Source organism: Chiloscyllium plagiosum, unplaced genomic scaffold (genome assembly GCF_037043375.1).
Source record: "Chiloscyllium plagiosum isolate Xiang-an unplaced genomic scaffold, Cpla_swu_hap1 HiC_scaffold_15, whole genome shotgun sequence".
NCBI classification, from domain to species: domain Eukaryota; kingdom Metazoa; phylum Chordata; class Chondrichthyes; order Orectolobiformes; family Hemiscylliidae; genus Chiloscyllium; species Chiloscyllium plagiosum.
The window spans coordinates 25,194,287-25,209,229 of record NW_028270153.1 but is presented as its reverse complement, the minus strand read 5'-3'; the positions used below and the strand labels follow the sequence as shown (position 1 = coordinate 25,209,229).

The following is a 14,943-nucleotide window of genomic DNA, read 5'->3' as shown; positions in this document are numbered from 1 at the left end:
AATCTGGATATTGTCCTAATTTGAGCATGGACTGCTTCAGTATCTGAGGAATTGTGAATCGTACTGAACGTAATACTATCAGTAGTGAACATTCCCCACTTCTGACCTTATGATGGTGGGAAAAAGTCATTAATGAAGCAGGTTAAGATGGCTGGGCCTGGGACACTACCTTGAGGAGATCCTACAGAGATATCCTCGAGCTGAGATGACTGACCATGATCCCAATCTTCCTCTGTGCTAGGTATGACTTTAATCAGTGGAGAGTTTTCCCCTGATTCCCACTGATCCCAGTTTGGCTAGAACTCCTAGGTCACACACTCATGTTCAAATGTGGCCTCGATGTCAAGGACTGTCACTCCCACCTCACCTCTGGAATTCAGCTCCTTTGTCCATGTTTGAACCAAGCCTGTAATGAGGTCAGGAGCTGAGTGACCCTGGTGGAACTCAAACTGATCATCACTGAGCAGTTTATTGCTGAACAGGTGCTGCTTGATAGTACTGTTGAAGACACCTTCCATCACTTTACTGATGGAATCAAGAGTAAACTGATAGGACAGTAATTGATCAAGTTGGATTTGTCCTGCTTTTTGTGTCCAGGACATACCTGGACAGTTTTCCACATTATCAGATAGATGCCAGTAATTATACTGGAACAGCTTAGATAAGGGAGTGGCTTGTTTTGGAGCACAAATCTTCAGTACTACTGCCAGAATGCTTTCAGGGGCCTTGTCTTTGCAGTATCCAGTGCCTCCAAACATTTTTGATATCACACGAAGTGGATCAAATTGCCTGAAGACTGGTATCTGTAATGCTGGGGACCACTTGAGGAGGCTGAGATGGATCAACCACTCGGCACTTCTGCCTGAAGTTTGTTGCAAAAGTTTCAGCTTTATCTTTTGTGCTGGTGTGCTGGGCTCTTCCATATTTGTGGAGCTTCCTCCTTCAGTGAGTTGTTTAATCACCCACTACCATTCACAACTGGATGTGGCAGGACTGTTGAGTTTAGATCTGATCCATTGGTAGAGGGATCACTTAGCTCTGTTTATCTCTTGCTGCTTATGCTTATATCACATGGAGTAAATCAAATGATGTGAATTTTTAGTTATATTTTACATTCCAGATTCCCCAACTCTGAATATAGGACATGTTTAAAGTTTTGGTATATAAAGATGATTTCAGGGTTTTAGCTGGGCACTTAGAAAAACGCAACATGATTGGTAAGGATCAGTATAATTTTCTGAAAAGGAAATAATGTTTAACGAATTTAATAGATTTCTTTAGTGTAATATGTGATGTGGATAAGGTGGGTAGGGGGTGGGTGGGATTGGGGCTTGTAAATATACTGTTTTCACTTTTAAGAAGGTATTTGACAAGGTGCCAGATCAAAGATGATTGTACAAAGTAGGAGCATATGTTCTACGAGGTAACCTACTAGCATGGATAGAAGACTAGCAGCTGGCAAAAATCTGAGAGAGCGCATTAATAGGTCACAAAAGTCTCTTGTGGTGTACTGCCAGTGTCTCGACATTTGAGCCAGGACGTTCAGGTTCAAATCCCACCTACTCTTGAAGTGTGTGCTAAAATCTCTGAACAGGTTAATTCTAAAATATCTACATAAATAGCCATTGTCTGATTGGCAGAATGTGCTGAGTGGAGTCCTGCAGATGTCAACCTTTTACAATTTACATCAATGATTTGGACGAGGGGAGTGAAGGCCTGGTAACTAAAATCACAGATGATAAAGAATGATAAGAATACATATTATGCAGATGACATAATGAGTTCATTAGTATATATAGATAGGCTGAACGAGAGGGCAACGTCAGTAATGTGATAGAATATTCCCCACTTGCCTGATGAATGCAGCTCCAACAACAAAAAAAATTTCAAAACCATCCTGAATAAAGCAGCCTGGTTGATGGGCACAAATCCACAAACTTTCACACTTTTCCAGCTGATGAACAGTAGTAGCAATGTGTGCAATCTACAAGATGCACAGCTGAAATACATGGCGGCTGGTTATACAGCTCCTTCCAAACTCATGACAGCTAACATTTAGATGGATAAGCAGATCCCTGGAAATGCCACCACCTGCAAGTTCTTCTCCAAGCCACTTACTATTCTGACTAAGAAATATATCATCATCCTTTCAATTGTCATTAAGTCAAAATCCTGGAACTTATGGATGGACCTGAACCAAATAGACTGTAGTGGTTCATGAAGGCTGCTCACTACTACCTTCTCAAAGGCAATTAGAGATGGTCAATAAATGGCTCAGCAACAGAGCACACAACCTTTAAATGAATCAAACAAAGGTAAAATCAGTGCATGAGTCACAGTTAGTATGCAGGTACAGCACTTAATCAAGAAAACATATAGGATGCTATCATTCATTACAAAAGAATGAACACAAAAGTAAGGATGTTATGCTTCAATTATGCGGAGTTAAAAATCACATAACACCAAGTTATAGTCCAACAGAGGTTTATCTGGAAGCTTCGAAATAAACTCTTGGACCATAACCTGGTGTTGTGTGATTTTTAACTTTATCCACTCCAGTCCGACACTGGATCCTCTACATCAGTTATGCCGGGTTTTGCTGATATTTCAAATACTGTGTGCAGTTCTGTCCTTATTTAAGGAAGGATTTACATTTCTTTGAGGAAATTCAAAGGAGATTTATTCGAATGATACCTGGAATGAGTGGGTTGTCTTATGAGGAAAGGTTGGACATGCTGGGCTTGTTTTCACTGGAGTTTAGATAAGTGAGAGGTCACTTGATTGAAGAGCACAAGATTCTGAATTATCTTGACATAGTTGACTTGGAAAGGATGTTTACTCTTGCATGTGAGTCCAGAGCTAGGGGGCATTCCTTTAAAATTAAGGAAAGGTCTGCTACCTTCTAGGATAGGGATGAGAATTGTTTCTCTCATAGGGTTGTGTGACACTGGAACTCTCTGCAACAGAAGGCAGTGGAAGCGGGATCATTAAATGGTTTTATGGTAGAGGTGGATTGCCTATTGTTAGACAATGGAGTTGGAGATTATCAGAGTGGACAGGAACGTGGAATTTGAAACACAAACAGATTTGCCATGATCTCATAGAATGTCAGAGCAGACTCAAAGGGCTGAAAGGTCTGCTACTGCTTCCCATTTCATAAGTTGATTAACAAAATGTAGACCATAATTCCCATTGAAGTGCTGTACATTTTAGGAGACAATTCATGTCTTTACCGAGAGAAGCCAACATGTCGTGCAGATCTTCCTTGTCAATGAAACCATCCCGGTTTTGGTCTATCATGTTGAAAGCCTCTTTGAACTCTTGGATCTGCGACTGATCAAACATTGCAAACACATTGGAAGTCGCGCGCTGAGGGCGCTTCTTTGCGGTCTTTGCCTTTGCTCTTTTGCTGGACATACTGATGTCTTAGTGGTCTAAATAAAGAGGGCAGAAGTTAAAGGCTTCATTTTAAAGAAAACATCTGAAGTAATAGCCAGGCTATGTCATATCAATGTCATCTTTTAATAAATTTAGATCAGTTTAATGGGTAAAAGAGAATTAATGTATGAATGCTGTTAAATTGAATCCATAAAGGAGTTAAACACACCACACACTCATTCAGCAGCATTCCCTGGATGGTAATTACTTGGATTAATCTCTTAATTATGAAGCACTTCAAACCAACAACCTGGATTAGGTGATCCTCACCATATTATAACATTACACAATACAATTAAAATTCATGCTGTTTTTCCTAGAAGCTAAAGATTTTGCTGAAAACAATTAACTGGTTTCATTTTCAATTCATTATTAAACTCCGAGTTATCAGAAGAACGGTCACTTTTAAAATCAAATCTTTTTGAAACTAGGTGGGATGCTAATGGAGCTTAGAAAGCTGATTTTACAACAAAATACTTGACGCTGGAGGATACTTATATTTAAATAATTATGTCATCTTTACCCAGCTTTACAGAATCCAGATTAGTGATTCTCATTAAAAGGTTAATTTACTTTCTGGTATTTTAATACATGGTTTAGAAAGATTGCAATATGGAGAAGTACATATATACTCCTAGGATAATTAATTGTTACATTTGTAAATACTGTAACTTTTTCGTTTCCTGGATTTTAGCTGTGGATTGAAATGGGAAAAAGGCTGATTTAAAACCAAGGATTATTGAAGAATTACTGCAATTTTGAAAAGCAAGTTACCTGACACTCTTTGTAAGTGTTGCTTACACAGCTGTTTGTTCAAGCAATGGGGAAAGTCAGTCCAGCCGAACTGGAACCAAAGGGCTGTGAATGAATTAATTTGGTCAGCAACAAGTTGTTGATCAATGAATTGGTGACCAGGTAACGATGACAACAGCCTTCTGCCTGCTAACAATTGTACCCCAGATAACTGAGCAGCTTGCAGGTGTGAATGTCTGGGGAGATACCATCAGATTTCTGTCCCCCTCTCTGTACCAAAAACCACCTCAAGCCTGAAGAAAATCAGAATATTTCCTCCCAGCTGTTGCTGTCAGCTGTGTTTTTCAATCACAAACGTGAAGCAGTCACCCAGTGCTTCCTGTAAGCAAATGAAAGTACCTGGAGAAGGAGCAGCAGGTCCTAACAAGCTAAAAGAATAATTTCAGTGAAAATTAGTGTGATTCAGTGAAATTCAGTGATTATTTCAACTGGAGAGAGGGACCTTTGAATTGCCTTTTCATTTTTGCCCTCTACCCTAAATAAACATTTTTTTCTGTCTATGTCTGGGTGTATGTGTGTCGGGGAGAGTTTATAAAGGGGGGGGGGGGGGGGGGTTGGTTAGAGTTTCTCAAGATAATGTGTGATGGTTCATAATTGTATCCCTGTAGTTAGAATGCATTTATTTTTAATAAATAGTAATTCTTGTTACCAATAGAAATCTGTCCATGCTTTCTGTCAACGTGGGTCTAAATGACAGGTTTGTGGAATTTGTGGAATTGAGGAATGTGTGTGTTATTTAGCATCTTTATATTTTAAAACACTTCCAGGCATAGCAGGGCTTGATTCCCAGTACACTATCCTTGAGAAACATAACACACTATTGGAACGTTCTATGGTAGATTTTTATAACCTGTGGAGAATAAGATTCAAACTTGTCCAATTATAGCCACTATCTATAGAATTTATATAATATTAAAATAACGAACTGATTCTAAAGTTCCACATCGTAGGTGAGCTATTCTGTTACAATCAGATTCTTGTTCATTTTGATATTCATGGAGAAACACTCAGTTATGCATTTATACTTTCTGCATGGCCCTGAGCTAAAATCTGTGACTGGGTGAATATGGGATGGCGTTTTTACAGGGGGTGGGGTGAGAAGAGGTGTAATCTAGGTAGCTGTGGGAATTAGTCGGTTTATAGTAAATGTCCGTGTTGAGTTGGTCGTCCGAGATAGAGATGGAGAGGTCTAGGAAGGGGAGGGAGGAGTCTGAGACGGTCCAGATAAACTTGAGGTCAGGGTGGAAGGTGTTACTAAAGTGGATGAACTGTTCAACCTGAATGACCTTCATCCTGGCCTCCACATACGCAGTTTGAATGGTAGACAATCATGATAGGACACTTTGGCCCTTTATATTTCACAACATAAGGGTGGCATGGTGGCACAGTGGTTAGCACTGCTGCCTCACAGTGCTAGAGACCCGGGTTCAATTCCTGCCTCAGGCGACTGTCTGTGTGGAGTTTGTACATTCTCCCCGTGTCTGCGTGGGTTTCCTCCAGGTGCTCCGGTTTCCTCCCACAGTCCAAAAATGTGCAGGTTAGGTGAAATGGCCATTCTAAATTGCCCGTGGTGTTAGGTGAAGGGATAAATGTAGGGGAATGGGTCTGGGTGGATTGCTCTGTGGAGGGTCGGTGTGGACTTGTTGGGCCGGAGGGCCTGCTTCCATGCTGTAAGTAATCTAATCTAATAATGGGACGGTGTGGTTACCCCACTATCACTATGACACAGATTTAGGATTGAATATGGACGGTCTGATCTGCTGCATTGGCTAAAGCAATGGGAGAACTAAAAAGTCCAGTTTTCTGTACTAAGGTTGGTTATAGGTGCTGTCAGACTTCCATATTTAACTAATTGAAAAAAATATATATTTGTTTTTCTTTTCCCCTTTAAGCTGTTCAAAATGTAAAAACAGAACATTTATTTTAAATGTCAAGTTAGGTAACCGTTCTGGAGCCTGACTGGGTTTGAGGTCCATTTTTAATCATACTCAATTGCACTTTTCATTAGCAGTAATTTGTTTCAAATGAAATTGCCAGGATTATTTATTACAGCATTAGTTTCACTTCAATTCTACAGCTGTCTCCCATTAGAAGAGACTTTGAAAGAGTGACTTACTTCATGTCAAAAAGAATCAAGCATTAATCAGCTATCTCTAGGCCAAAACTGAAAGCCAGAAAGAAAGTCGGAAAGAAACTGTTGTTCATTTGATTTATCTTCATTATTCATGATTGAAACTGTCCTTTACAAGTTAAGTATCTGAAATCTTTTTAAAAATCTACTCAAAGTGTATTTTAAAGACCCCAAACAAGTTGGTTTCAAAAATTCTGTTATTGATGAAATATTTACTAAACTATATTAAGCTTCAGCTTTGCAATAGTAACTATCATACGACCTGTATGATTAGGTTACTTACAGTGCAGAAAAAGGCCCTTTGGCCCAACAAGTCCACACCGAACCTCCGAAGAGTAACCTACCCACATTTACCCCTGACTAATGCACCTAACACTACGGCAATTTAGCATGGCCAATTCACCTGACCTGCACATCTTTGTGACTGTGGGAGGAAACCGGAGCACCCGGAGGAAACCCACGCAGACACTGGGAGAATGTGTAAACTCCACACAGACAGTCACCCAAGGCTAGTATTGAACCTGGGACTCTAGTCAGCAATGCTAACCCCTGAGCCACTGTGCCACCCCAGTACATATTCCAGTATGTTCCAGTACATTTTTCTAAACTGGATATAAACAGCCTTTGACACTTGATAGGTAAATGCACCATATATGGTACTCAGACGTACCACCCAGATTTAATTCCTGGTCTGCACGGAGTTAGCTGATCTGTATGTGGATAACAGAAGAATGCTTCAGTTAACTTCAATGCCATTTGGTTAGGCAGGAGGGAAAAAAATAAATCAAATTAAAACTGAGTGCAGTTCCTGCTCCAGTTCAGTTTTCACTAATCTCTGCTGAAAGCATACCTGTGTGGAAATCACGGAAGTACAAAATCAGATCTTGAGCTATCCTTCACATTGTAGTTGAATAACCGACTGACTTTCATTGTTTAAACTCATAAGAACAATCAATTGAGTAAGCTATTAAAGTGCATTTTGTGCACGTGAAGCCACATCTAAAACAAAGCACCAATGCCTTCAGAGGAGAAAACAGGCTCAAAAAAACAATCTTGGCTTTTTTGGGCACATATGGTGCAAATCATGATAAGGGTACAGTGGAAGCACAATTCACTAGGAATTATTAGAAATTTACAAATAACTACAAAATGAGGTACAGCATTCCGAATGATGATTTGCTGTGATCACAATATTCAATGCAACGAGTATCCACACTGCATGCTATATTACCCTTGTCCTTCTGCTAAACTGGACTATTAAGACTATAAAACATAGGAGCATAGGTTAGGCTCTTCAGCTCATGGAGTTTGATCTGCCATTAAATGAGACCTTGGCTGAACTAATAATCCTTAACTCCACTTCCTGGCATTTTACCCATAACCCCTGGATTTCCCTAATCTTCACTGAGGATTAGATATGATGTCCTGTAGAATGGTTACAGGACAGGAAGAGGCCATTAATCCTACCAAACCTATTTCATTCTGTCAGTCACAAGAGATCACATGGTGATGGGGAGTATCAAACCAAATTTTTAAAATATATTGCACGCTTCTGGATGTGATTATTGTCACAGGACTGGTCCTTTTTATAAGGTTAATATATCCTTGAGTTTTTATTCAGAGAAGTTCTAATGACCCAAGGTTCCAACTGGGCTGGGTTTGAAGGTTTTATTAGGGCCCTTTTTGTTTACCCTAACGGATAATATCTCCAGCCTAAGACTTTCATGTCTTAAAAGAAACTGATATAATCAAAGGGGAGCGGCCAGCCAGCTGTGTAGCTAGCCTTTGTTTAAGTAAGAGTTTTTTTTGACTCAGTTCAGAACTTTAGTGAGTTCAGTTGCAGCAGGGGATGCGTGAAAAAGGCTGCTGAGCTCTCTCTGTCTCTCTCTGACTTTGCAAACTGTAAGCTGTCTGTGTCGTTTTTACTCTTTGTGCTAAGGGATGTGTGTATTGGGATTGTTGCAAATATTTTTGAAATAACATCAAGTCAGGTTTGGATGGGATCAGTTATCCAATATTTGGTTTTCTGTTCTTTGTGTTTCATTCTGTAATTTTGTAAATAAATTTTGTTTGTTTAAAACTTGGCAGTAGAACCAGCAAATTTACTCTGGGAATATCCACTGTACACTTAGTTAAAACAAAAAGCAAACTTAGGGTCTGGGCTACCTGCTTAAAAATGTTTTGAGGGGTCTGGCCTAGTCCGTAACATTATAGGACAGATCTTAATGTTCCTGTGGGACAAGTGGACAGGCTGTGTAATGAAGACACTACCACCTTCCTGATTGCCCTTAGTAACATGGTAGGCGAGAAGAACTGAAGATGGCCTTCCTCGGAGTTCATTTGCGGGTCTTAAAAAGTGTTTTTGGCAGTAATCTTCATCCTGGGGTCTCTTGCAGTACCTTGGGGTCAGTACTCCTTGGGGGCATTGCCAATATTGGAGAGCTGCTAAGGTAGGACATCCATCCCACTTCAGAAGATGCAGTGTGAAATTTCCTTCAGTAGAGTTGGGAATCCTAATGGCAACTAGTAGGATATCTAATTGGGAATTAATCCTGATGCAGCTCCTGTAAATAGCCATGACAGGTTCGTCATTGGCTCTCTAATGATGATCAGTAAATTATACACATACTGTTTCTTTTCCCCCCTGCAAGTGCAAGTTTTAGGCAGCCTTTGGTGCCTTTCTATTTTGATACATATATTACAATTCTGTGAAGCACTCAATCGTACGATTAAAAGAAAAAATATTCTACAGACCCAAGCTTTTTTTTTCTTAAAGTTATATTCAGACCTAGAAATTGCATTTGACAATGGGTTTTAGATATAATGAACTAGAAATTTGATCTTGCCTGAAGATGGGCACACAAGGGGATGACAGATGTCTGTTTTGAGTGACACAGGCACAGTTTTGCTAGCAGCTCGTGACCTCATTATCCCAGCGCTACCAGTCCTGTTCTTGGCTGTGCACCTGTTTGGTAGTATGAGGAACTGATCTTCTATGACCTCCTTAAATGCAGTTGAACACTCTCTCAATTCATAACTGCTACGTGGCAGAGATTACGTAGGGAAGAGATTACTGAGAATAAACTAAATGCAGGATCTCCTGAGTGGATACTCAGATTCATAGATGCAATATTGGACAATGTTAAAAGGCGGTGAAGAGGAGAAGCCATGGCAAGCGGTGGCTTTTTCAAGAGGTCAATGTGAGGAGGCTAATTCCAAGGACATGGCTTCAATGCCAGAAAAAGGTCAATAACCTCACAGAGTGGCCAGATAAGAAGCAATGACTGGAGAAGGCTGACCATCCTTTCTCCACTGGAGGTGTATGCATTGGGGGGGTTCTAGGTGGAATGCTCTTTATTGCCTTGACAAGTGGCAAGGAGATTTTTAATATCAACATCAATTTTGCATGTCAGCTGTGCAATTGTGCCCAGGTTTCTTCCAGGAGTTATGAGCAATTAATGTGGGGGATATCCCTTGTCATAAAGTAAAGTAGATACCCTCTACCTGAAGATTTAATTGGAATAAAAGAAAGACCAAAGACTGATGCAGGATGGATAAATTGCAGATACTCCGAAGAAACTAGGCATAGTTTCGCATGGTGCAATATTGGTAGTTGCAAACAAACTATAGCTTGAAAAAGTGGTATTCCTTTTCTGCTGAATGAGCTTGCAGACTTGTGGGGATCATTCAAGGCAATGGAGCACACATTCAATTGTGACTTAAACCCTGGGGAAGACAGCAATCTAGCTGTAACATTTTCGATGAAGCCTGTGACGTTTACATCCCACTTGGATTGAACAGGTTAGATCTTTAACACCGATAGTGCTGTCAGTGCCTTAGAAAGATGGCTGTTGCAGATGATACAGGTTCTCAATTGCCTTCTTGGTAAAATGAAGATGCCGTTTATAACACTCCTTTGTGGAGTTTTTTGCTGTGTTCCCCCAAAGATCAATTGTGGAAATAACCTCTATACAGTACACTGCACCACCTCGTTTTCCCTCTTCTCCCAGCCTATCATGTCCCTGTTATATTTGCTGCTCCTCTTTATCCCTTCAAGTTCCTAAGACAATATGGGACTCCTGTGGAATAAACACTGCACCCACAAAAGGTTGTTCCCAGATGTCAGAATGAACTCTACAGATATCTCCCCGTTTCCCATTCAAAACAAAAGATCTAAAATAGAATCAGTAATCCCAGATGATAAAGCAGCAACTAACCTGGATGAAGTACCTTAAATTGGTATTTCTCCAGAATCCTTGCCTACTGTTAATGCTCTTTATTACCAACTAATCAGATACTAGGATAGATTAATTTCAATATGAAACTGACCAGTCCAATCCAAAATGATGCACAGCACAATTCAGAGATGATGGGACAAAGACTGTGTCTTAACAGCCTTTCAACAGCCCTAAAGTGAGAGCAGTACAATCAAAGTTCCAGGCCAAGTTATTTCAGATTAATGGGTATATATTACCATAAAGGTACAGAATTCATATTGAACAATACCACAAATTAAGCATAACATTAGCTGCCATGTTTACTCCCTATTCAGCATGCACTATTGTTTTCAACAGAATTAAATATCAGACAGTTAAATCAAGAACACAACTGTGAAATGATTTTACTGCCTTTGGAGTGGGGCAGAACAATATGACGGACATATTGTCTGTTCCACAGTGCAACATAATATTGAGAAGGGATAACGGAGGCTTATGGTACCTAACCCCATTTTCAGAATCCAAAGTATTTTCCCATGAAAAGGAGATTTTTCCTCTGCTTGTAAAAAGTGGCTAACATTAAAACATTTCTCACACTAATTGAGATTACATATTTATGATATTTATAGATTAGATTAGATTAGATTAGATTACTTACAGTGTGGAAACAGGCCCTTCGGCCCAACAAGTCCACACCGCCCCGCCGAAGCGCAACCCACCCATACCCCTACATTTACCCCATACCTAACACTACAGGCAATTTAGCATGGCCAATTCACCTCACCTGCACATCTTTGGACTGTGGGAGGAAACCCACGCAGACACGGGGAGAACGTGCAAACTCCACACAGTCAGTCGCCTGAGGCGGGAATTGAACCCGGGTCTCTGGCGCTGTGAGGCAGCAGTGCTAACCACTGTGCCACCGTGCCGCCCACAATATTTATTATAATCAGCACAAATGAGGAGGTGATGGTGTTGTGACAATGTCACTGGACTGTAATCCAGAACACTAGACTAATGTTCTGAGGACATGGGTTTGACTACCACTGTAGCAGATGGTGACATTTAAATTTTAAAAATCTGGATTTAAAAGTTAGCTTAATGACAATTGTGTAACCATTGTTGATTGTCATCAAAATGTATCTGATTCAGTAATGTCCTTTAAGGAAGGACATCTGTCATTCTCATTGGTTTTGTCTATGTGTGACTTCAGACCTGGAAAGAACAAAGAAAATTTACAGCCCAGGAACAGCCCCTTTGGCCGTCCAAGCCTGAGCCTATCCAAATGTACTGTCTAAACCTGTCGTCAATTCCTAAGCATCTGTATCCCCTCTGCTCCCCACCTACTTATGCATCTGTCCAGAACATCTTAAATGAATCTACCGTGCCTGCCTCTACTACCTCTGCTGGCAATGCGTTCCAAACGCCCACCACCCTCTGTATGAAGTACTTGCCGCGTGTATCCCCCTCAAACTTTCCACCTCTCACCTTGAAAGCATGACCTCTCGTTATTGAATCCTTCACCCTGGGGAAAAGATGGTTTCTATCCACCCTGTCTATACTCTTCATGATTTTGTAAACCTCAATCAGGTCCCCCCTTAATCTCCTTTTTTCTAATGAAAATAAACCTAACCTACTCAATCTCTCTTCATATCTAGCACCTTCCATACCAGGCAACATCCTCGTAAACGCTTTGGAGAGGGTGCAGAGAAGGTTTACCTCCTTTTGGTAATGTGGCAACCAGAACTGTACACAGTACTCTAAATGTGGCCAAACCAATATCTTGTACAATTTTAACATGACATGCCAATTCTTATACTCAATACCCCGTTCAATGAAGGCAAGCATACTATATGCATTCTTGACCACCCTATCCACCTGTGCAGCAAACTTCAGGGTACAATGGAGCTGCACTCCCAGATCTCTCTGCCCATCAACTATTCCCAAGGCTCTTCCTTTCATTGTATAATTCGCTCTAGAATCAGTGCCTAAATACATCACCTCACATTTGTCAGGATTGAAATCCATCTGCCACTTTTCTGCCCAAATCTCCAGTCTATCTATATCCTCCTGTATTTTCTGACAGTCCCTTATGCTTTCTGCTACTCGACCAATCTTAGTGTCATCTGCAAACTTGCTGATCATACAAACAATACCCTCTTCCAGATCATTTATGTATATTACAAACAACAGTGGACCCAACACTGACCCCTGTGGAACACTACTGGTCACCTTTCTCCATTTCAAGAAACTCCCTTCAACTATTATTCTCTGTCTCCTGTTGTTCAACCAGTTCTTTATCCACCTAGCTAGAATACCCTACACACCATGTGACTTCACTTTCTCCATTAGTCTACCATGGGGAACCTTATTTAACGCCTTACTAAAGTCCATTTATATGACATCAACAGCCTTTCCTTCATCTATCAACTTGGTCACTTCCTCGAAGAACTCTATTAAGTTGGTAAGGCACGATCTCCCCCACACAAAACCATGTTGCCTATCACAGATAAGGTCATTCTTTTCGAAATAGAAATAGATCCTATCCCTCAGTACCTTCCCACCACTGACGTCAGGCTCACTGTTCTGTAGTTGCTCGGAATATCCCTACTACCCTTCTTGTACAGGGTAACAACATGAGCAACTCTCCAATCCTCCGGCACTTCACCTGTATTTAAGGATGCCACATAGATATCTGTCAGGGCCCCAGCTATTTCCTCTCTTGCCTCCCTCAGCAACCTGGGATAGATACCATCCTGGGGATTTGTTCACCTAAATAACCTCTATCCTACCCAACACATCTTCCCTACTTATGTCAACGTGATCCAGCCTAATCAAACTTCTGTCTCTAATCTCAACATTCATCATGTTCCTCTCCTCAGTGAACACTGATGCAAAGTAATCATTCAGAATCTCACCCACTCGCTCAGGTTTGAAACATAGCCTTCCTTTGTTATTCTTTAGTGGACCAATCCTTTCTCTAGTTACTCGCTTGTTTCTTATATAAGAATAAAATGCTTTGGGATTCCCTTAATTTCGCTTGCCAAAGCTATTTCATGACCCCTTTTAGCCTGCTGGATTGCTTGTTTAAGACTTGTCCTACTCTTCCGATATTCCTTCAGGGCCCATTCTGTTCTTAGCTGCCTAGACTTTATGTATGCTTCCCTTTTCCTCTTGGCTAGTTGTACAGTTTCTCCTGTCATCCACGATTCACGAATCTTGCCCTTCCTATACTTTGCCTTCAACGGAACATGTCTATCCTGCACTATCTTTAACCTATCTTTGAAAGCCTCCCACATCTCAAATGTGGAATCCCCTTCAAATAGTTGTGTTCAATCCACATTTCCTGCCTAATTTTGATATAATTAACCTTGGCCCAGTTTAGTACTCTTCCCTTAGGACCACTCTCTTCTTTATCTATGAGTATTCTAAAACTTACTGAATTGTGGTCACTGTTCCCAAAGAAATCCCCCACCACAACCTCTATCACTTGTCCTGGCTTGTTCCCCAGTACCAGGTCCAATACAGCCCCTTCTCTCATCGGACTATTGACATACTTCTCTAGAAAACTCTCCTGGACGCTTCTTACAAATTCTACCCCATCCAAACCTCTGACGCTAAGTATATCCCAGTCAATGTTGGGAAAATTAAAATCTCCCATCATCACAACATTATTTCCTCTACGTCTTTCCATAATCGGTTTACCTATTTGTTCTTCTACCTCATGCTCAATGTTTGGAGGCCTGTAATACAGCCCCAACAATGTAACTGCATCCTTCTTATTTGTCGGCTCCACCCATAATGCCTCACTACCGAAGATCTCCATAGTGTGCACCTTTAGCACAACTGTGATATCATTCCTGACCAACAATGCAACTCCACCCTCCCTTTTACTTCCCTCCCTGTCCTGGCTGAAGTGTCAATATCCTGGAACATTTAGTTGCCAATCATCATGCCCTTGCTTCAACCAAGTCTCTTGATTGCAATAATGTCATACTCCCAGGCACCAATCCAAGCCCTAAGTTCATTTGCCTTGCATTAAAATAGATGCATTTCAGGCCACCAGTTTTTTTGCGCTCATCTGCTCTCTGCCTACTCTTCCCTTTATTAATGCTATCTTCATAATTCTTACAGTCTCCACCTTGCTGCCTACTTATTTTCTCTTCTGGTTTCCAGCTCCCTGCCACATTAGTTTATAACCTCCCCAACAGCAGTAGCAAAAACTCCCCCAAGGACATTGGTTCCAGTCTGGTTCAGATGTAGACCATCCATTTTGTAAGAGACCCACCTTCCCCAGAACCGGTCCCAATGTCCAACAAATCTGAATCCCTCCCTCTTACACCA

General features: G+C 40.8%; 2 protein-coding genes across 3 annotated transcripts in view; one reads left to right on the top strand and one right to left on the bottom strand.

The window, feature by feature from the left end:
* Positions 1–14,943, top strand: part of LOC122559963 (phosphatidate phosphatase LPIN2-like) — a 235,190-nt gene that overhangs the window by 105,451 nt on the left and 114,796 nt on the right. The window lies entirely within an intron of this gene.
* The window catches only part of LOC122560196 (myosin regulatory light polypeptide 9), a 50,805-nt gene that overhangs the window by 10,723 nt on the left and 25,139 nt on the right, over positions 1–14,943 (bottom strand). For both annotated transcript variants that reach the window (XM_043710596.2, XM_043710595.2), the window contains exon 2: positions 3,234–3,434. In XM_043710596.2, coding sequence (XP_043566531.1) covers positions 3,234–3,417 — 184 coding nt within the window. In that variant the 5' untranslated portion in view covers positions 3,418–3,434. The remainder of the gene's footprint in view (positions 1–3,233; positions 3,435–14,943) is intronic.